The sequence below is a fragment of the Phyllosticta citriasiana genome, assembly GCF_038021145.1.
Source record: "Phyllosticta citriasiana strain CBS 120426 chromosome Unknown IWZ02scaffold_11, whole genome shotgun sequence".
Classification (NCBI taxonomy): domain Eukaryota; kingdom Fungi; phylum Ascomycota; class Dothideomycetes; order Botryosphaeriales; family Phyllostictaceae; genus Phyllosticta; species Phyllosticta citriasiana.
Window position 1 is genome coordinate 688,048 of NW_027117288.1, and position 22,096 is coordinate 710,143.

Consider the following 22,096-nt stretch of genomic DNA (forward strand, 5'->3'; position numbering starts at 1 on the left):
GCGCGCCTCTGCAAAAACGAGAAAGCGGGAAAAATAAGTGCCAAGGACATGGATGGGCGGGTCATGTGAGTGGGCTTGGTGTGACCAAGGGGCGGGAAGGGCGTCTGGAAAGACCGAGCGCAGAGGTCAAAGCAAGCTGAATACTATCAAGGGGAGAGGGCTTCGCTGTGGATTGTGATGGTGGTGGTGGTGAACACATTCGGGGTGTGTAGGAAAGTCCAGACTGTCCCATGATGACCCAGTGACTTGAAAAAGGACGAAAGAAAAGCAAGCCAGTGGCAGCTGCAGCAAAGGTGTTCGCGCAGTGAAACGCAAAGGTCCGTCTCGTCCTACCGCGTGGTTTGCAAGCCGCAGCGAAAAAAGAAAAAAGCAAGAGACGAGAAATTGCACGACGCGGGACCCACGAAAACCCCCAGAAAAAAGCTGTACCCGGTGGTCCGGTGTTTGTAAACACACGGCAAGCAGATCTTTCAAGACGTCGATACAAGCTCACGGTCGGAATTGGCATTCTCGATCCACGTATGATGAATGACGACAATGTGCGCCCAACGGCGATCCTGGAAGAACATGTATCGCACACTTGGGAGCGAAATCGATGATGGATAAAAAGTCTAGTCGGTATTTGCGCGACGATATACGCCATTGTTTTTGCGTCCTTGCACGGTTGGAAGGGCGACTGGCAAAAAGGAGAGATGAGGGCAAATGGTAGACTTTTGCGAGAGCAAACCGAAACACGGGCCGTGGAGGAGAAGATGTCTTGAGGGGGCGGCAAATCGGCGATGCAGCATCAGCCCTGCCGATGTGAGCGGAGACGACGGGAGGGAGGGAGGGAGGGAGGAAGGGAGAGGGACGAACGGCCCACGGGTCGCTGCTCGTGGCCGGTCCGGATCAAGGTGTTCGACGGATGACTGATTCAGTCACGTCTCAGCTTCACGTGCGGCGGGTTTACGCAAGGAAAGCTAAACCACAGAGTTTGACAAGGATGGACATGTCGATACGATCTGGGTGCCGACGCGTCGACAATTTATCCGGAAGACGCGTTGTTTGCAAGTCAGCGGTTGAAGATGGCAGCCGTCAAGACTCGAGAAAAGAAGCATCGCACGGACAGCGACCCTGAGGATCGCTGGCGGCGGTGGAATTAGCGTTGTCGGGAGCTGCACGAAATGAGCATCAAAACAAAGACACGAGCTCTCAGTGGCTTAGACGACAACGCGGTGCAACCAGTCGAGGAGCGCTCTCTGCCCACGGTAAGACGACGCGCTTCGTTTGCCAGAGGTGCAGGGCGACCCCATTGTCGGCCACGTAGGCGCAGCATCTCGTAGCGGTACACGACTTCAGCCACGGGGATTCATTCAGCATGGGGGTTTGATCAGTGTCGGAGGATACAGTAGCAGAGTGAGCTGTATTCGCGCTGTCCTCTGAGGTGGCGAGTAGCCAGGTTGGGGTTGCTTGGTAGACGAGCGTCTGGTAAAGCTGGTTGTGTAATCCAGAGTCGACTTATTTTTGGAGCAAGACCGGTGGCCGCGCCAATGGCAGAAGCTGTGCGAGGTCAGAGTAATAACTTGGTCGTAATTTACAAGACACGGGAGCTAGTCCCGTTTGGACGCGGGCTTCAGCCACGGGGGCCGTGGAGAGAACAAGTCTGAGGTGGCTCTCGCTGGCGGGCGATCTGCTTGGACCAAGTCGATCATGTCATGACGATTCAGAGCAGCCAAAATTGCACAAAGCAGTACATGGGACGGGCATGAGGCTGGCCATGCGTCGTGGAACGCCGCTAGGGACCCGCCGTCGTCCCCGCTGGCAGGGACCTGATGCAGGCCGTCAAGCGCAGGAAGACTCGATGGAGGAGAGCAGATGCGACGTTGATGAGGAAGAGAAAAAAAAAAAAAAAAAAAAAAGACGCGACAGGCGCGCGACACGCGTTGGATCGGCGGGCGGTCGGTCGGGCGGGTGGAGAGAGCGGAGGAGCAGCACGGGCTCGAATTGAAGCCATGTCCACGAAGACGACGACAATGGAGAGAATGAGGGCGGGGAGATGGAAAGCGGCCCTGGTGCTCTGCTGCAGACCGGGGCCCATGGCTTCACACTCTCACTGCATGCATGCAACGGCCGTGGGTGGCGTGTGAGCTGGCGGCAGACTCGAGGGCACACTGCAGATGTTCCTGGCTGACAGTGACCAGAAGCGGACGAAGGTAAACAAACAATATATGAATGAGGGCTTAGGTTCATCTGTGCTCTACAATAGTGACGCTTGTCAACCCACCTAGAGGAGTGGCAGAGGCAGTGGCAGACATGCGACAAGAGCCAGAGCCAGAGCCAGAGCCAGGGCCAGAGCCAGGTCCAGGTCCAGGTCCAGGTCCAGGTTGCTAAGTCAAGGGAAGAAAGCGAAGGGTGCGGTGCGGGCGGATGAGGGGCGCTCGGGCCATTGACGCTCAGGCCTTCAGGCGCCAACTGCCAATTGGTGGACAGCCCAGCCTGGTGCTACCTACATACATACATACATACATAGGTACCTTACTGTACAGTACATGTACCGTACTGTACTACTACTACTAGTCACCGCCTGGCACCTGGCACCTAGCACCTAGCACCTAGCACCTAGCACCTGGCTGGCACCCTCGTCCTCGTCCTCCTCCTCCTCCTCGTTCCTCCACTCCCTCAGGCCTCCTCCGCCGCCGCCTCTTGTCTCTGTCTGCCCGCTCCCGACCGCCGCGCCCTTGGTTCTTCACCACCCCATCCGTTTCTGTCCTCTTCTTTCTTTTACCCTCCTCACCACCCTCCGCTTCGTTGTCCTCATCAGCCCACAGTCGCCCCATCTCTGCGCTCGCCGCCACCCCTGCGACTCTGCGAAAGCATGCCGGCGCCTGCCTCTTGATCCTTCGTCGCATGTAGCTCTGCTGCGTCGCCGCCCGACCCTGTTTGCGCCCTCGTCCACGCCCACATCCTCCCAAACACCACCCTCGGCCCTCTAGCCCGCTTCCATAGCGCGCGCCCACCCGATCATCACTTCAAACACTTCCCGGCCATCCGTGGACCCCGACCGACGCTTGCGCGCGCACCCGTCGCAGCTACACTCCTTACGCTACGCTCGCTCCATCGCTCTCCTGTCACCGAATCCACCTTCACCTGGCGTAGCTTAGGACTGCATCTTGTCGATTGCGCCACTCTTTTGCGGTCATTAGGCTGCTCTTTGACAACCAAAACAATCGCGACGTCTTGCGCTGCGACCAGAAATTCGCCTCGAGAGCTCGAGCTGCACCTGGATTGATCACCGCTGCTGCACCTCGAGTCGCTTCTAATTTGACAATTCGCGTCTTCGTTGGCCTTTTTTAACCCACTCGACTTGCGGAATCTTCTCCGAGCCTGGAATTCTGACTGCAAGGAGTCTTTGCCAACACTAAGGTACGCGACCGGTATCCGTGCGCCCTTGTATTGTCGTCGACAATCAAGGGAGAAAAACACAATCTCCGAGACTTGATTCCTTACCGGGTACTCTGTATATCTGGAATCCGCAACCATGCCGCCCGTTCGTCCCCACCTCTCGGTGACGCTGCCCAAGAACTTCACCTTCCACTACACCGACGGCTCCCTCCCCAAGACACCAGAGCCCGAAGACAAAGACGAGCCTTTCGAGCCCCCTCAGATTCCTCGCCAAGCATACCGCGTCAGAAGACGCCGACGAGCCCTGCCGGCCTACGCCCCCACAAACTTTACCTACGCGTCGAGAGACATTCCCATCCCCACGATAGACGCCCCGGAGCCCGAGACGGACGTGACTTTTGCTCGTTTTGAGACGCCGTCCGATCCTGAGGACGGCTTCCTCAAGCCCGCTCCTGCCCTACGCCCCATTTCCCCACCCAAGACGCCAGTCGGGCAGATCGGGATGAGCCCCAGTGACCTGGGCCCCTTTGACTCTGAACTCGACAATCTTAGCCAGGCTGAAATCATCAGCAGGCCCTCGTCATCATGCTCTGGCATTTCCGACTCATCCATCTCGTCTCGCGACAGCATGGGCTCATCAGACTCGACCGGTAGCTGTACGAGCCCTGAAAGCGACTCCTCGGACCCCTTTGTCTTCCCGCATTCCAAGATTGCCAAGGCGTTTCCTTCGTCGCCCCTTCAGGCCTACAATGAGCGTCCAGCGAAGCGCATGAAGACGCGCAAAGACGCGGTATGGACCAAGGCCATGGACGATCACCTCTGGTACACCTACATGGTGTGCCTGCAGGATCCTACCGTCACGCCTTTCAAGATGCTGCCAGGAACAGTTCCTCCTCTTGGAATCTGTGCACGCGTCGCTCGTTTGGCCAAGAAGTCTTGGAAAAGCAGCTCGGCTTCGAGGAGCATTGCGGCATCTCCCGACGCCTCGCGGGACTCTCGGAGCGGGAGTGATACCCCTACCCTCTTGAGAGTTCCCAGGCCCGGCTCCAAGTGGCCTCGTTCCGAAGCTGCGGCACGCGGAAGGCTCAGGAAGCTCTGCAAACGCCAGCCAACGCTTGCCGCCCACTACCAGCGCCTTCTTCGAACCCGCACTCCATCTCCGTTTCCCTCATCATCTCCTCAGACCGCTTACACCGCTGGTCCAGCTCCGATGAATGCATACACGGATCGCAAGCCATCCGAGTCATCGTCCTTCTCTACCCGCGACATGAGTGTCTCCTTGACGACCAGTACCTCGACCATGATGCAAGTCGGAAACCCGCTACATGCTCTGGCCACCGAGAGCACGCCGCAAGCCAGCGAAACGTTTGCTTCGCAGCAGAGCCCTCGTTCGCACGCTCACCAAAAAAGTCAATCTCTTCAGTTTGGCCCCGGACTCAGTAGTCCCATGTCGCGCGAGTCTTCAAAGCCAACGCTTGCGTCGCCTTTTTCTGTTACTTCATCCAAGAGCCAAGCCAGCGGCTTCTCCCCCGAAGCCTGCAGACCCGTGTCTCAACCCCTTCCGAGATTGGATCCTCCCGTGGAACTACATGCGCCTGTCCCAATCACCCGATCCTTTAAGCGCAGGGCTCAGCAGTATTTGGAAGACATGGCCAACGCTGAAAACAGCAACACCGGCGGTCAGAATTTTCTGCAGCAACTCTTTGGTGCCCCTGCTGAGATTAGCCACCGCCGGGTGCGCAGTCGTGGATTCAGCCTCGGTGACATGGATGGTGGGGCTCGGCAGCTGTCGTCACTCTTCACACCGCCCGCTTCGTTCGACGAGGCGGACGACACCATGATGGGCGCGGAGCCGATAGATCAAAGCTTCTTAGCGCCGCCCGCCGACACCGATCCCGAAAGGCGCCTGGGTTCTCCATTTGGTGGGAAATCGTCAAACAACTTTAGCACGTTCCCTCGCATGTCTGCCGCGAATCGTGTCTTCGAGCCGTCGGCAACTTTTGAGGAACGCTTTGGCTTGTTTGGCGCCTAGGTGTGACTTTTGCATCGTTGGCGTTGGACTGCGTAGAGGCCGATTGACTTGACCACCAGCATTCTGCATAGCGATCGGAATCGGTTCGTATACGGCGTATTGGCGATCACAGCATGTCCCGGGAGCTATCATCATTCAGCTGATTGACTTCGCGGCTACAAGCGCACACAAGCTTCCTGAGTGCCGCCGCCAGAAGCTCAGCCTTGAGCGCGTGGTCTGAGCGTTGCTCTTGTCTCCTACATTTGCGGATTTCATGATGACGAATGCGATGACGAATTTCTGCATATTCCCTCTTAATTGTTCTTCTGCGTACCTGGAAAAAGTCCGGGTGGAACCAATGTCTTGCGTTTTTTGCTTCGAAGCCGGCCAGACTCACCACGTTCTTGCTGAGCTTTGCAAGGGTTCTATGACTCCTCGAGTCTTGGCCTGCAGACACCTACCACACCTTGTTTTGCTCCCTTGTTGTTTCTGGGATTTCCATTCAGTGTCGGGGGCCATCGTGGACATTCACTTTTTCTTGTTTCTCACGACTTTCAACCTCAACTTCAGTTGATACTCTTCTCCGGATGGCCTTCCCACTCTCTTTTTTCCTTCTTCTCTTCTTCTCTCCCTTTTCTTTTCTTTTCTTTTTTTTTTTTTTTTCTTGTGCTCCTTCACGACGAAGAAATGTTTTCACGATGGACTCCCTACAGCAGCGACGAGCAGGCGGGGCGGCCACGGGAACGATGGACACGGAGCGGCGGCGCCTTTGAATGGTGGGAACGGATGGCGGGAGGCCTTTTTACTTTGCATGTTCAGGCAGGCAGGCAGGCGTTCCTAATCTTGTCAAACCGAAAGCGTCACTCCAACTTCTTTTCTGTCGGGTTTGTCTACTTTCCACACTCGCAACATCAAAAATCCTCTGCTGTCCTGGTTCCCCTTGCGCTCTATTGTTTTTGTACCTAGATGTTGATTGGCCGTGATGGCCGCATCTATCTGCCGGACGTGACAGGACAAGACGGGATGGGATGGGATGGGTGGATGGATGGATGGTGCTCTGGCTGGCTGACTGCTTTATTCAAAAGACAATGACAATGACTATCAGGCTTTTATCCGCCTCTCTCATTATTTCCCTCTCTTCTCGCATTTTCCTGACTCGTGTGCGTGCACGTGCTTATGCTTGCTCTACATCGCGCTGCTCTCCTCACTGTCGGTCTGGCTATCCAGCAAGGTATTTCGGAGGTCACACCTATGGAACTTAAACACCGGGGTGCGTATCGCTCTTTTTGGAGGACTGTTGAGGGATGCGGCTTACAATACTGGGTACCGTGGCTTCTCGAGGGGTTGGGTGTAGCTGTGGATCGACACATGTACTACTGTGTGCATGCGAGAGTTAGACATCATGGTAGGAGGTGAAGGAGATGGATGTGGTAGGAGATTTTGTTCTGGCTGAATTAGCAGTGGGGGGAGAAACTGCCTGTCAGCTGTACAATGAAAGCTCTAGAGATGCATGACCTCATCTTTACACAATTGGTTTTGGTTAAATGCGAGGGAAAGGGTAGTTGTTTTGGAGTGCTCGAGTCTGAGCGGCCATGATTTTCTTGCGGGTTGCCGCACGTGCGTGGCTGCGGCGGGTCCACTGGGCTTGGCGTCTGTTTATTGTTTACACCGCAACCAGCCTGATTCTTCGCTCTCCACACCACACCACGACCGACTAACCAGCATCCTAACGGACACAGCTCACTACCATCACCTACGGAGCCAATATTAGAAGGCATTTGCATCTGCCGGCCTCAAAGAAATCTTCCTCGGGCGTACCGCCTTACGCGCGCACATTTTCTCTCTCGCTCGCTGCCTTTTTTTTTTTTTTCCTTCTTGATACCCCATCCGACGCCATGGCGGCCGACGACCTCATCAGCTTCGACGAAATTGAACCACACAAGGAAAACATCCAGCGAGTCCAAGGGGGTAGATCAGCAAGAGCCCTCGCATCCGTCTTGTCTCCCAAAAACCTCGACGGCGCGCTGAAGCCCATCCCATCCGACCAAGAGAGAGTCAATAACTTCAAGAGGCAAGAGTTTGAAAAGGAGCTCGAGACAATTGACGAGTCGGATGATCCGCTCGATATTTACGACCGCTACGTGAAATGGACCTTTGACGCATACCCCAACCCGGCGACCACGCAGTCTCAGCTGCTGCCGTTGCTCGAGAAGGCGACCAAGGCGTTTGTCAAGACGCCGCACTACAAGAACGACCCGCGCTACCTGAAGCTGTGGCTCCACTACATCAAGCTCTTTTCGGACGAACCCAGGCAGACGTTTGCGTTGCTCGCGCGCCACGAGATTGGAGAGAGCCTCGCGCTCTTCTACGAGGAGTTTGCCGCCTACCTCGAGACCCAAGGCCGATGGAACCAGGCGGAGGAGGTATACTCAATGGGCGTGGACAAGCAAGCTCGGCCGGCGGAGAGGCTTTTGCGCAAGTATGGCGAGTTTCAGCAGCGCATGGAGGCGCGTCCGCAGGATGCCAACGGCCCGTCAAGCCCTGCGCTTCCTGTGCTCAGGCCCGCTCTGGTCGAGAAGATTGATCCGTTTTCATCTGCTACCCCGAGTCCACAGAGCCAGCAACCTGGAGCTGCAGCGTCGAAGAGCAAGAAGCCCAAAATGGCCATTTTCACGGATTCTGACGAGTCAAAGCCGTCCGTTCTCGGCAGCAAGGCGCGCGCCGGAGAGGTCGTCCAGAGCATGGCCGACCGGAAGAAGGAGAACACGATACAGGCACAGGCGATGCAAGGACAGAAGTTGAATGGAGGAAAGAGGAACGTTGGGGTGGAGAAGCTCATGATTTTCAAGGACCAGGTGAGTGTTGCGCGCGCAGTCTCCTCCCTCTACTTCGTCATATTTACGAACGCCAGGACTAATTTCTGGGCGACTTGCTTTTCTGTGTATCCAGTCTGCAATGCCATCCGATACTCTGCGTGAAACCCAAGAGTCCGTAAACCCTAGGAGCGGAAAAGTCGAACGGTGCTTTGTGAATCTTGAGGCTGTGTATCCGGACTTTGAAAGCTCGAATGGCGAAGAGTTCTGCTTTGAAGAGCTGAGAGCGGCGCATCGCGGGTGGATGAAGTACGATTGGGCGCAAATCAACAGACAAGCGGCCGAAAAGTTGCGGCAAGAGAGAGCAATGAAGGAGAGTCAAGAACGCAAGGCTTTGAAACCAAAAGATCCTCAAGTCCTTCAGCCGAGGGAGGCCCCAGAACCAGCGGCGGCTCTTGTCAAGAGCCTCAAGCAGACAGTCGTTCCGCTCAACGACGCGAATGACGAAAATGCACCACCAACGCAGGAGGAGATTCAACGGGCCAAGATGCTAAAGAAGCAACGTAGGGAAGAGCGCGCCAACCGAACCAGAAAGATTGAGGTCATGGAAGTCCGCGGCGAGACGAAGACGGGTAAGTATGTTTCAAGCCAGGAGGCTTCCAAATCTAATGACATGGCATAGTGCAAACCAACCTGTCTTCCCCGACTGGACCCAAGATTAAGCGGAGGAAGAATGGCGCGGAACCAACCATGACGTTCCACACCAAGGAGGCTATGGACGAAATCTATGGCATCTTCAACCAGCCGCTCAAAAATCAGCAAGATTCAGACGACGATGCAGAGAGCGATGACGAGAGCGATGAGGACGACACGTACATGAGTGGTGGAGAGAGCACGACCACTGGACACATGTCGGGAACCACGAGCGAATTCGGAGACGAGACGACCCAGGCCGACTTTACCGAGGTCAAGAGCACCATGGGCGACGAGACGAAGAGCACGATTGGTGACGAGGTCACGGAAGCGAGGAGCGTCAGCGACTGGTCCGAGTTCACTGAAAGCAAACATGTCCCAAACGAAGATGACATGACGGGCAGCGAAAGGGGCGAAGTGACCCAGACGCAGCGCTCAGATTATCAGGAGGACGAAGACGAAGGATATGGTGGATCGCAGGACAAAGAGGAGCTCCTCACGCCAACTTCGCCAGAGCAGGGGCCGCCGAAATTCGTACCCGAGCCGCCAGATGATGTCGATGTGCCTAGGAGGCCGTACCGTGACCAGGTGCAAAAGGCTAACAACCGTCTCCCCTTCATGACGCCCATTGTAGAAAAGACGGAGTCTTCGCTAGGCGCTGCGACTGTGCTTGCTGAGCAAAAGGATTACTTCAACGCAAAGACCCCTAGTCGTCGTGTTGGCGAGAGGACGCCAATGATACCTGAGGATGAGGACGAGACTGAGGGTCTGACGGGGACTTTTGACGAGATCCTGTCTGGAGCCATGAATGAGACTGGACGGGTTACTCAACCTTCTTTTTCCAAGGCTGACCGCGTTCCCCTGGGCGTTTCCAAGGCCGCTGCCGCTCTGGCAAAGGCCACGGAGGAGAGCGTTCTTCAGGGGCCCATCATCCAGGAGAAGCTGTGCAATCCAATGGAAGAGCACATCCACCAGACAATACTCGAAAACATTCGTCCTTCGCTGGAGAGTTACGAGGGCTATTTTGCGGACGCAGACGCCACGTTCGGCCGCCAGCCGGATATCAAAAAGTACATTAAGGCCGTTTCTAAAAAGGGAGCTGGTGACATGGCACCGCCAGTTCTCCGTTTCGAAAATGAAAACAGAGAATACACCATCAAGCGGCAGCTTGGTGAGGGCGCTTACGCTCCCGTGTATCTCGCTGAGAGCAGACCCATCAATCCCACCGCTGACGATGACGACTCAAACTCCCGCTCGACCCTCGAGGCAATCAAGTCCGAGTCTCCCCCTACCCCTTGGGAGTTTTACATGATTCGACTCTCGCACGCACGACTTTCGCGCCACGCTCCCCGAACAGTCGCCTCACTCGTCACAGCACCTTCGCTCCACCTCGCCCGCGACGAAGCCTACCTCACTCTATCCTACCGCTCCCAAGGCACGCTGCTTGATCTGGTCAACATGGCGCGAGCAGACGGCCCGGTGCCCAACAGCGGCGGAAGCACAGGCGCCATGGACGAATCCCTAGCCATGTTCTTCACCATCGAAGTGCTGCGCACAGTCGAAGCCCTGCACACCAACGGCATCCTCCACGGCGACCTGAAGCCAGACAACGTGCTGGCGCGGCTGGACCCGGTCGCAGACGCGGCGTGGAGCAGCCAGTACGACCGTCTGGGCGGTAGCGGGTGGGCGGCCAAGGGCATCTGCCTCATCGACTTTGGCCGCGGCGTCGACGTGCGCGCGTTCGGGCGCGACATTGGCTTCGTCGCTGACTGGAAGGTGGGCGACGCCGATTGCGTCGAGATGCGCGAGGCGCGGCCCTGGGTGTGGCAGATTGACCTGTGGGGCGCGGCAGGCGTCGTTTACTCGCTGCTATGGGGCCGCTACATCGAGACGGTGCTGGACCGCTCTTCGCCAAGTGCGAGTAGCAGCAATAGCAGCAGCAGCTCATTGCTCGATGGCGGAGCAGATTTCGGCATCGGCGGTGCTGCAGGTGTCGCGGGCGGCCCCAAGGACGCCCGCCGCTGGAAGCCCCGTGATAGCTTCAAGCGCTATTGGCAGACGGAACTGTGGGCGCGCTGCTTCGACGTCTTGCTCAACCCGGCGCTCCACGCCAACAACAACAACAATAACAATAACAGTGCCGTCGATGACTCGGGCTTGCCCAAGGGCTCGGTCACGGCGGCGCTGGCTCATGTTCGCAAGGGCATGGAGGACTGGCTCGAAGCCAATTGCGAGAGGGGCGTTGGTCTCAAGGCACTGCTGAAGCGGTTGCAGGAGAGGGTTGGCGCGGCTACTAGGACGAGGAGTTAATTGTTGTTGTTGTGTACTGCTGTTGGCTTGAGGTGGTGGCTCGAGGTGTTGGGATGTTGAACACATTCCCCTTCTTCTCTTTTCTTTATTGGCTGCTTCTTCTCCCCTTTTACAGCTATGGTAAACGGACCGCAGAAGCATCTTGGTGTGTATTCATTGGCGTTGGGTTAGACGGTTGGACGGCCTGGCCTGGCCTGCCTTACTTGCTTGCCATTAGCACTGGCCTTGTCTGTCTGTCTGTGTGTCTGTGGTTGACATCTGGATTTGTGGATCGAGACGAAAGGTAGGGAGGGAGGGAGGGATGGAGTCATTGGGTTGACACTAGGATTGATACTTGGTCTGGCTGGTCTTCTTGCTTTGCTCTTTGTTCTTCGCTGTATACCAATTACCAATCCCATTTCACATCTACCGCCAACCAAACCACCAAACCAGTCTACGAGCCTGCCTTGCTTGCTGTCTTTCCTGGTGTCCCCCGCTCAAGACATCTTTTTGATACTCGTCTGCCTTCTCAATGGAGGAAGAAGAATCGAATGACAGAGATTGTGCGTGGGTGAGTGGGTGAGCAGGTGGGAAGCACCTACCTCTACACCAAGAACTACTTGTGTACCTACCTGTACACCCCACATCTTCACGCACCCCACCACCTCTCCCCCATCTTCTCTCACAACCTCAAGCGTTGCTCACGACTCTGTGCCTTTGGCGCCGTGGTTCGGACTTTGTCTTTCTCATTGCTCTGCTTCCCGCATGCTCGCTCACTGCTTTCCACACACGGTTCTGCGGTAGTGGTTTGGCGGCCGTTCGAGTCCGTTGGTGGGCTTTGATGGATGGTGTTTTGTTTTGTTTTGTTTTGGTTGGGTTGTTGGGTTGTTGGTTTGGGGAGGGAGGGAAAGGATTGGAGATTGGAGATTGGAGATTGATGGGCAGGATGTAGGGAGCATTCGTCTGTGAGGTGATTGATAAGCAGGTAGGGTACCTACAAGGGAGAGCTTGTAGCGAGCATTCGTGGTTCGTTTGATGGATGGACAAGTACATGTACCTGCAGGCCAGGGGAGGGGGTGATCTGTCTTTCGATGGCGATTGACGATGTACATGGCCGAAAAAGAGGGGGACTGGTTGCCGTCGGAAGTGCTTTGGAGCTAATCTTGTCATTGGTTGTCCTTTCAGAAGACCAACGGGCTGCTGGTCATGTACGGTAAAGTGTCTGGGAGAGGAACGCAGGTTTGCCCGGAGTGGAATTGAATTTTTCCTGATTATGAAAAAGAAAAAAGTGGCGAGCCCCTTGCTCGATAGACCAACAAACAAACACCGATTCGCTGTGCCTGCTCCATACTGATTTTGTTCACAATCGCCTCGTGCGGATAAACAAGTGCCTCAACCTCTCCAGATTCGCAGCTCACGACCTCATTTCGGCTTTTTGCTACGGCTCTTCTACATGGTCACCCTCCCATAGTGAAGCGCTCCAGCTACCGCTTATTTGCTCTTGCCGTCGTTCTCGTTTACGTTGAGGCCCAGGACGCCCGAGTCGAGGTACACGCGGTTGCTGCTCCGCTGCAGGATTTGCGCAATCTGCCTGGCGTTCTCGAACTGCTTGAGGTCGATGTAGCTGCGCGACTTCTTGATGGCGTCACCAATCAGCTCGGCCGAGCGCGCTTCACCCTGTGCGCGAACGATGGCTGCCTGCTTCTCCTGGCGCGCCTTGTCGACGACGAAGGCGGCGCGCTGCGCCTCCTGCTGCGCGACTTGCTTGGCTTCGACAGCGGCAGTGAATTCGGGCGAGAAGGCGAGATGCTGTTTGGTTTGTCAGCGCAATGGCAACTTTGGATGTTGTGGTGTCATCTTACCGTCAGCGACACGTCGTCTAGCATGATGTTGAAGCGCGCAGCTCTCCGCACCAGGTTGTCTCTCACGAGCCTGCTAACATTCTCACGCTGAGTGATGAGCTGGCTGGCGTTGAACTGCGCCACCACGCTCTTGAGGACCTCGTTGACAATCGATGGCAGCACGCGCTCGTCGTAGTCGGTGCCTAGTGTACGGTAGATTTGGGGGAGAGCGTCGACGCGCGGTCTCGACAGCACACGGCAAGTGATGTTGACCATCTGCAGGTCCTTCGTTCCGGTGAGGGAGGAAACGTTGCGGGGCTTCGCGCGGACATCGTAGGTGATGGGCGTCTCGAACCAGGGAATCCGCAAGTGAGTACCTTGATGCACATTCAGCTTTGGGACTCGCATCCAAGAACAAGAACTCTACCTTCGGCATAGATCTCCTTGCCTACACCACCTATTCTCGTGTACTTGATCGCTCTGTGACCACCGTCGACTAGACAACGTCAGCACGAACTTGTCCAATGGGCCAAGTGATGGAACTACCGTTGAACAGAGCATTGTTGCCGACGATGAGGCAACCACCTAAAAAGACAGCTCCTGCCACAGCTCCCGCGAGGCCTTTGGGACCACCTCCGCCCGGCATGCCGCCAAAGCCGCCTCTGCGCCTGGCCATGGCAAGCTGCTCCTGCATGCGCCGGAAAGTCTCGCGCGGATCGTTCGACATTTTGTCACGAATTTGAGGTCGAAATGGGTGGGTGGAGGAAGAGAAGACGTCGCGTTGTGCAGCCGTCTATGGTGACGTGAAGCTCTTCCGACGGCGAGTGGTGCAGATGATGCATTGATGGAATTCGACAGACATCCGAGGTTTTCCCGTCCAGCCGCTGCTCGCCGCCTGTCTGCACCGCACCTCACCCAAACCTCGATTTTCCCTCATATACACTTTCTGCTCCTAGCTGTAGTTGTTTTCAGACCGAACATGTCCCCAGCACGATTGATCTGCTTGCGTGAAACCCCATGAAAACAACGAGCAATTGAACAGGCGGCGCCATGTTCCCCATATATTCCGCTTCGGAACCGTCAGCTCCAGGGCTTCTTCAATCTTCTCAAGTCATGCCTCTGAGGTCATCTTACAAGCCCAAGGAATGGGTAAGTAGACTGAATCAAATTGCTGAAAGCTCGTAGGTCTTCGGTCAAGCTGACCTTGGGCCTCAACAGGTTATTCGAGGTCCTCCGCACTTTTCTGTTCCAAATTCTTCTGTCAAGATTTCTTTTCGAACAGTCTTAAGATCTTTACTTGTCAATTGTCCCTAAAACTCTCGTTCAAGTCAAATATATTCTAGGCTGTGAGCTGTGAATCTCAGCCAGAGGTAGCGATCCCTCCAGGAGAAAGGCTAGTCTCGTCAATCACAGCGAGGTGACTTCGTGCCATCGCAATGTATGGCTCAAAGCTGTCCTCCTATTGTCTGAAGACACTTTGCTGGATCAGACCTTTGGAACAACCTTGAGCTGTGCTCTCTCTAAGAAACGGCATGTACGTGGAACATTGCAAGGAGACCATCCATCGACAACTCCACACAGCAGGTGTGGGTGAAGACTTAAATGGCACAAGCAAGGCTAGGAACCTCGCCCTCGTCTAAATATCTTGTCTATACGTCTCTGGCCCAGAGGTAGCTGCATTCATTGATGCATGTAGAGAAGGGTTCTCTGGTTGATTTCTATAACTTCACCAAGATTACTTCTTGGTGACTTCCTTCCATCCTGTCTCCGGTGGCACGTGCACCACTCATGGTGCTTTGCTTTAACGCGTCTTTAGGCCGTTTGCTGTCTCTTTTCAAGATAACCACAGAATCTTCGCGACAAGAGGACCACAATCACGTCCAACAAAGGCCCTTCTCAATTGCAACCTTCTTCTCAGCCGGCAAATGACACATCCAAGGCTCAGAGTCCGAGATCACAGAAGATGCCAAAGTCGCCGAAGATGCGTGCTGGCTTGACCAGAGCCAACTCCTCGCTCGATATCACGACCAGCTTGGAGGCTTTCAGACCGTTTGAGGAGGCCGACAATGAGACAGAGAATACGAGGGCCGGGAATCACGACTCGCCGTCAGTCGCCAAAGCTGGGCAAACCAATGATGAGGGTGACAACCTACCTGAGGCCCTTCGACCGAGCTACGACGACACGCCGACCGAAGGGATTGCTCAGAAGCCCTCAAGCCCAGGTACAGCCACCAGTTTTGAGCCCCAACCAGATGTCAGGTCGGACGGCGCAAGCGACGATGGCGGCTCATTTGCGAAGACATTCCATGGCGGCATCCGTCGAGTAAGTCGAATTCCTTAGAGCTTGCCGTGCATTAATAACAGTCGAAGGCCTATGATACATCTTGTCGCGAGCTGAATGCTCTCTTCGGAGAGATCCAGTTGGAAGGCCTGTCTTCGAATACTCAGAGGGCTGTCTCCCAATGCATGTTGCTCCATTTGCTCGCCATCTCCACTGATGATCCTGCAACATACCGCGGCAGCATCCGACGCGCCCTTCAGATCTGCCAGACAATGACCGATCGTGCAATCGGCGAGAATGTGTGGAAGAAAACTTGGCACATCATGCACGAAATGGACGAGGATTTCTCGGGTAGCAGCAAGGCCCCAGTAACCCAAGATCCCCGACACCTGCGACCCAAGCCGCTATCCACCATCGCCGAAGAAGACGACACAATCGATTCTCAGGAGAAGTCGTCTTCCTCGAGTACAACTTCACCAGTCGCTTACAGCGACAATCGCAATCCACCCAGAGACGAGTCCACTGAGATTACCGAGCAAGATCCGGCTGAGTCAGCCTACAATAATTTCGTCGCTGAGCTTCAAGCCGATGCGCTCCGCCGCAGAGAGGCTACAGACTGTTATATCGCCAATCTGGAAATAGACATCTTGCGTCGCACACAGGCCACTGACCAGTACTTGGCGGACTTGGAAGCAGACATGGGCCAACGCAGGGGTGCGGCAGAGCCCTAGGTACTCGGTGGATTTGGCGTTCACGACCAACATGGAGTGGAAGTGGCTCCTCGTTAAAGGAAGAGATGTGTGATGGGAAATCGGATCACTTTGACGGCTCTACGTAGAAGTGATGATCTACAGGAGCATACGTTGCAGAGATGGGTCGCAAGGGGGTAAATGTCTGCTGGAATCGGGAAGAATGGTACCTAGTTAGCACGAAAATAAACAGCTTAGATCAAAATGGGGTAACGTCGGCGTTTTGGTGAAAGCTGGGGAAGCTTGAAGCAAGGATTGCAAAGCTCGGGGCAGCTCGACGACGACTGCACGACGAGTCGGAGAGGCTCCAAGCCTCGATGCAGCTTTGCAGATAGCAGTGTCAATGAAGGCCTCAAACGACCCGATGCGCCGACAGCAGTTTCAGGTCTTGTGCCTGCATCCAGCCTACCTAGAAGCCCGACGGTGAGCAGCGCACGGTCCTCCAAGCTATCGATCTGAGTTATCCTCCAACCAGCCAACTGTCCGCATCGCGCGTCCGGGAGCATGGAAGAGTTCAGCGTCAAGCATGCCGGCCGCCTCGTAATCCACCATTCTTTCGATTTTTCACCGTCGGTTGTCGCTGTCGCCCGAGAAATTCGAAACTGCTTCATCGTAGCTGCCGTCGCCGCATCTCTGGTCGCCATCGTCAAGTCACGTCGCGCAGCTTCATAGAACCTTGGTTTGTGGTCAATCACCAGCCTGGCGCGTGCAAAATTGCTAACTAGAAAAGGCTTCCTTCACATTCCACATTGCTGTCATTGTTACTCGGTCTCTACCGCCCCATTTGCGGCGTCTCAGCCCTCGTCCTAATCACAAACGCCCAGTTTCCACCATGCGCATATCTTGGAGTGTTCACATTTTGGCAGCAGCCTGTTTCGCTGCATCAACTGACTATCCAAGCGCCATTATGGAGGAAATAAGCCTCGGTCACGAACACCCCATTTCGCCCGACAAGCACACAATTCCCAACTGGCGCGTGTCTGGCGCAGGCCACGATCCCCAGATTCTCTCCGACCGCATCATCCTTACACCACCATACCCCGGCAACAAGCGAGGAGCATTATGGTCGGTCTTTACTCTGGACAAGAGTGAATTCGTAGTAGATGTGGAATTCAGGGCATCGGGACAAGAAAGAGGCAATGGCAACTTGCAGATCTGGCTGACCAAGGAAGCCCAACCTGTTGGACAGACTAATAGCATCTACACTATTGGCCAATTCGATGGTTTGGTGTTGAGCATCGACCAGTACGGTGGCTCAGGTGGCAAGGTCAGAGCCTTTCTCAACGACGGGACTGTCTCGTTCAAGGACCACCATAGCGTCGACTCTCTGGCGTTTGGCCAGTGTGACTATGCATACCGCAATAAGGGTACGCTGTCACATGTGAAGATTACTCAGACCGGAGAGATATTCGCCGTCGAAGTCGATGGCAGGCAGTGCTTCCAGACAAACAAAGTGAGCTATAAAGGGGCTCTTTTCCCTATAGATACTAACAGGGAACAGGTAATTATGCCGATGGGTTACTACTTGGGCATATCTGCAGCTTCCGCCGAAAATCCTGATTCTTTCGAGCTTTGGAAGTTCATTGTTTCGCCGCACGAGGTAGAATCCCGCCAATATCAACCCAAGGAACACCAGGCGCAAGGGCAACAACAGGCCCAAAAACCGATCCAGCAGCAGCCGCCGCCGCCGCCGCCGCCACAACAGCAGCAGCAGCAGCAACAACAGCAACAGCCTGCTGGTGGTGCGTCTGTATCTCAACCCACGTGGGACCAGGTCAACGATGTCAATAACCGGGTTTTCTCCGTGGAGCAAAAGGTTGACAACATCTACCGCATGCTGCAGGAGCTCCAAGGCAAGCAAAACCAGAAGTTTGATGAAGTTCTCGCCATCAACAAGAACGGACCACTCCACGAGCATGTTCGTGCCGTTGAGACGGTTGTGGGCAGAATCCAGAGCATTGTGACGGCCGTTCAGAAAGACATTGAAGGCAAGGACTACAAGGAGCACCTGGCAAACTTGCACGATGCGTTGAGAGACACGCAGTCTGGCCTTCGGGACTCTTTGACACATGGTAAGACGCTTGCAAGCCTTTGACTTTGTAGTCGTACTGACAGGACCGCCCCAGTTGTGACGTCATCAGCACCCAAAATGTGGACCTTCGTCTTCCTGTTGGTGATTTTCCAGGTGGTCATGTTTGGGGGATACCTGGTCTACAAGCGCCGCAGGGACACAGCCCCCAAAAAGTATCTTTGAATAGGATATGGCGGGGCTGGAGTCTGGTGAGGGGGACTTGATGAGTGTGGCAGGGGGAGACAGTGCCAGGGCCATGGTCTTGGGAGGGGGAATGACTGACTTTTATTTTTTTAATTGTGGGCAGGATGACAGGCGAAAAGGACAGTCTGGTGTAATCAGCAGACGCGACAGGCACAAAATGAACAAACGGCTTGAATGATCATCTCAAACACGCGATATAGGTGCTCGGGCAGGGGCGACACAGTCCAACGTGACTGCGTGTGCGTGGTATTGAAGGCACATGAATAGATGCGGAATTGGCGGCTTAGTCATCCGAATCGCAGACTGCCTGTGGACCTTACGTCTGTCTCTGCATCGCCGCAGTTCGAACAGCCCCCGGCTCATTAATACCATGATCGACCTTTGGCTGTGCAGAACGGCCTGCGCTGCCCAATAAGACCTTTTTCTCATCTGCGCTCCAAGTCGGCGCGTCTTCTCTACCTACCACCGCAGCAGCAGCGCACTGCAAAAGTCGGCGGCTTCACTAACGTCACCAAATTTCTCAACCTCATCACCGCACGCACTGCGCCCCCGGCCCTGACCCTGCGATCGAGCCGAACCTCAGCATTAAGCGCATCACTGCTCTGAGAATCAACCATGAGCCAGTACCCGCCGCCGCCCTCCGCCGACTCCCAGCACTACGCCCCAATCTATCCTGCGGCGGCGAGCGCACAACTGCTGGAGGCTGCGCAGGGACAAGCACAACAGGACTCGACCCAATTCGGCTTCAATCAACCCGCCACCAGCCAGTCGCTCTACGCTAAGATTGAGCCGAGCTTCACCGATCCGACCCAGAGCCCGAATCAACCAGGTGGACACGATGGCGCATACCCAGGAAATGGAGTACACATGGGCCCAGAGCAGCATCACCCCATGCAGATGCCGCCACCACCCCAAGGCGTGACCAATGTGGGTCCAGATGGGCAGCCTCAACCCAAGGCCAACAGGTTGCGAAAAGCTTGCGACTCTTGCAGCATACGCAAGGTCAAATGTGATGAATCGGGCCCTCCTTGTCGTGCTTGTGCTGCCTTGGACATACCATGCACCTTTGACCGGCCTTCTAGGAGGAGGGGACCACCCAATCGCCATGCCGAAGCCATTAAGAGGAGGCGTCTTGAAGGAGGTTCACCGAATAACCAGACGCCAATTTCTCCGGCTTCGCCAACCAACGCTGCTCAGGCTCTGGCTCAGCTTTCTTCCTATCCGCCGCTGTCCGCCGAATCAATCGCACCGCTCGATACGATAGAACTCCTGATCGACGACTACTTCACCTACATTCATCCACTTTGTCCGTTCCCCCACGAGCCAAGCTTTCGCGAATCATTCAAGAGACGGGAGGACTACAACAATCGGCCTTTCCTAGCGCTGCTAGCTGCGATGATTGCCACCTTGGTTGCGTCATTTCCTCGCAAGCCTCGTCTAGTTCTCAAAGTCCAGGGTCGACAGGGTCTTTTTCCCACCCACATGAGTCTGATCAGCAGATGTCAACAAGTCTCGAATGCGGCAAGAGGCTCGGCGCTGCTCGAAAGAGATGACCTGACCGTTTACGATGCGGCCACGAGCTACCTCCTTGGTGTTTCCCACGCCTATACCTTTCGGTGGCGGGCAGCACGCCTCTACTTCTCCGAAGGTCTGGCAATTGTTAGAGCACTAGGCCTGCATGACGCGAGGTCCGATTTCTACAGACCGCAGGGTCCTGCCAACGGCGAAGCCCAGCGTGAGACATATGGGCCTGACTTCATCACTCTCGAAATGGGACGCAGGATCTTCTGGACCACGTTTGTGAGCTGGCGGTAAGTTCCAGCAATCAAATACACTCAACGTACACTGACAGGCTGCGGGGTAGATCAATGTCCCAGTCTGGCGCAACTGCCGATGAGCTCGTCATCATGCCCGAGACTCCTGCGAAACCGTACCCACCTCTTCCCATGGAGGTCGACGACATTTACATTTATCCGAACCACATTGAGCCTCAACCGCCTAACATTGTCCCTGAGATTGTCGGCTTCAACGCCAACGTTAGGGTTTATCAATCATACAGCACGCTCGCCACGACGGAACTGACCTACGGGATCAACGAGGTGTTTGATTGGGAACGCCAGTGCAAGGTGCTCGATCAGAGTCTCCGCGACTGCAGGCGAGTCTTGGAAGAGCTTCCCCATGACCTGACGGTATGGCTCGACGGTCCTCCTGATCAGACGAACCAACCGAATCTGTTCGCTGCCAGTCAAGATTCAGCCGCTAGTAAAGATCCGCTTATGCTCCTAGCAATGAACGCAAATCAGTCGGCCGAAGAGAAGCGCAAGACCCAGTATGAAATCCAAAAGGCCAACATTTACATCAGTCAGCTAGCAACTCGGTCGTACATTACCGAGAGGTACTTCAGCATGCGCGACATCCATAACAACATGGAATCCCAAGACCAACAGGAGAGCTCTCCAGCTGTCGTTGCGGCTGGTCTTGACAGCATGCTGCAATCAGACGCCAGCCCCAACTACGATGACTTGGATCAGGAAATGAGAGCGGAGAAGGACAAAATCGTGAAGGACATGCTCCGCGTTCTGCAAAGCCTCAGTCAGGTGCACATGGAGCCAAACGCCGACAGCTTCGTATGTCAATCGCCTTTTTCCGCCCTTCAGCAGCACCTCCAGCTTCTCAGACATCAAGAGGTTTTACTAACGGACGTCTTTCAGACGCACAAGGTGAGGCAGGTCGTCTCGACGCTTTTGAACGCACCACAGGACCGCAAGAGCAGCGTCGCGCTGCAAGCTGAGCAGTACCTGCACCACTTCCTCGAGATCTTGGTGCGCTTGGACCGCAACGTCACGACGAACCAAAATGCCGATGGCGTTGAGGATGAGGAAGCGGAGCTGAAGCACTGGGCCGACCTCAGAGAGTACCAGGTCAAATTCACGCAGGCCGGAGGCGTGTTGGCGATCCAGTGAGCCATCCGCATGTGCTGACTGGTCGTAGCTGGCCACTCCTCGGTTAGCCCTTGGTGAGGCTATGGAAGTTTCACAGTTGTATTTCTTGACCCTTTTTTCTACTTCGCGCGGCGGAGGCGTCTACGGGTGGAACTTGCAATCGTTGGGAGGAATTCGGCCAAATCATTTCTGGTCTGCATAACCACCAAACCCCAAAAGACACTCGGCACTGGACTAGATGGAGCATCTTTTCATTTGGCACGGGGGACCCCTACATCCCAATTTTATTTTCTCCTTCTCAGCAACGAGGAATGTAGGATAGGACTTGAGGCTGGCCGATACGAAGAGCATTCTGAGGGAAGACTGGCGACAAGGAAGGGCTAGATTTGGCTCGCGAGGGAATAGTGGTGAGGGTGTTTGCTGACAGCCGACTTGGCTTTTGGGGGTAATGGTAAAGCAGTGGAAAGAGAATGAAAAAGGACTTGAAGCTCATCTGGCTCGATGTTGACGGTGAGTGTCGCGACATGGCTGAAGACCTAGGACCCTTTGAGGATCTGGCTTGGATCGAGTATTTTCTTCTAGTTGAGAGCAAATTTGCCTACGACTCGACTCCTCGGATCGCCCTCGTGATGAAGCGGGCCGCTCATGGGCTAAGTGTCGCTTTTCGTTCTTCAAAACCCCTGGGACAGTCATTCATTGGTGTTGCTGCACGCGTCGGCCATACCGCCGGCTCACACTCCACAGACCCGCCGCCGATCGCTTTGTGTTACACGGCTGGGTGGTCTGAGATTCACTACCAGTCCAGAAGAAGCGCAGAAACA

The 22,096-nt window shown here is 55.2% G+C and overlaps 8 protein-coding genes across 8 annotated transcripts; 6 read left to right on the top strand and 2 right to left on the bottom strand.

The window, feature by feature from the left end:
• Positions 1-18: 18 nt before the first annotated feature.
• IWZ02DRAFT_49497 (uncharacterized protein) lies at positions 19-773 on the bottom strand. Its single transcript, XM_066770090.1, has one exon. The coding sequence runs from the start codon at positions 641-643 to the stop codon at positions 62-64; it is 582 nt and encodes a 193-aa protein (XP_066620397.1). The 5' UTR covers positions 644-773; the 3' UTR covers positions 19-61.
• A 2,744-nt stretch (positions 774-3,517) lies between these two features.
• Positions 3,518-5,413, top strand: IWZ02DRAFT_435366 (uncharacterized protein; the record flags this gene model as incomplete). The annotated part of the gene is made up of 1 exon (XM_066766436.1): positions 3,518-5,413. The coding sequence occupies one exon, from the start codon at positions 3,518-3,520 to the stop codon at positions 5,411-5,413; it is 1,896 nt and encodes a 631-aa protein (XP_066620398.1).
• Positions 5,414-6,523: 1,110 nt separating this feature from the next.
• Positions 6,524-6,965, top strand: IWZ02DRAFT_458347 (uncharacterized protein). The gene has a single exon (XM_066768004.1). It carries the CDS (start codon positions 6,569-6,571, stop codon positions 6,806-6,808), a length of 240 nt encoding a protein of 79 aa, XP_066620399.1. The 5' UTR covers positions 6,524-6,568; the 3' UTR covers positions 6,809-6,965.
• A 13-nt stretch (positions 6,966-6,978) lies between these two features.
• IWZ02DRAFT_49551 (uncharacterized protein) lies at positions 6,979-11,292 on the top strand. Its single transcript, XM_066770149.1, has 3 exons — positions 6,979-8,247; positions 8,342-8,837; positions 8,888-11,292. The coding sequence occupies exons 1-3, from the start codon at positions 7,288-7,290 to the stop codon at positions 11,206-11,208; spliced, it is 3,777 nt and encodes a 1,258-aa protein (XP_066620400.1). The 5' UTR covers positions 6,979-7,287; the 3' UTR covers positions 11,209-11,292.
• A 1,386-nt stretch (positions 11,293-12,678) lies between these two features.
• Positions 12,679-13,755, bottom strand: IWZ02DRAFT_435368 (band 7 family-domain-containing protein; the record flags this gene model as incomplete). Its single annotated transcript, XM_066766437.1, has 4 exons — positions 12,679-12,996; positions 13,050-13,405; positions 13,456-13,524; positions 13,575-13,755. 4 exons carry the CDS (start codon positions 13,753-13,755, stop codon positions 12,679-12,681), a joined length of 924 nt encoding a protein of 307 aa, XP_066620401.1.
• Positions 13,756-14,667: 912 nt separating this feature from the next.
• IWZ02DRAFT_49567 (uncharacterized protein) lies at positions 14,668-16,308 on the top strand. Its single transcript, XM_066770151.1, has 2 exons — positions 14,668-15,351; positions 15,399-16,308. The coding sequence occupies exons 1-2, from the start codon at positions 14,992-14,994 to the stop codon at positions 16,038-16,040; spliced, it is 1,002 nt and encodes a 333-aa protein (XP_066620402.1). The 5' UTR covers positions 14,668-14,991; the 3' UTR covers positions 16,041-16,308.
• Positions 16,309-16,725: 417 nt separating this feature from the next.
• On the top strand, positions 16,726-18,547 carry IWZ02DRAFT_49598 (lectin family integral membrane protein). The gene is made up of 3 exons (XM_066770158.1): positions 16,726-16,737; positions 16,789-18,130; positions 18,185-18,547. Exons 2-3 carry the CDS (start codon positions 16,891-16,893, stop codon positions 18,310-18,312), a joined length of 1,368 nt encoding a protein of 455 aa, XP_066620403.1. The 5' UTR covers positions 16,726-16,737; positions 16,789-16,890; the 3' UTR covers positions 18,313-18,547.
• A 683-nt stretch (positions 18,548-19,230) lies between these two features.
• On the top strand, positions 19,231-21,296 carry IWZ02DRAFT_382651 (uncharacterized protein; the record flags this gene model as incomplete). Its single annotated transcript, XM_066765235.1, has 3 exons — positions 19,231-20,144; positions 20,198-20,960; positions 21,045-21,296. 3 exons carry the CDS (start codon positions 19,231-19,233, stop codon positions 21,294-21,296), a joined length of 1,929 nt encoding a protein of 642 aa, XP_066620404.1.
• Positions 21,297-22,096: the final 800 nt, after the last annotated feature.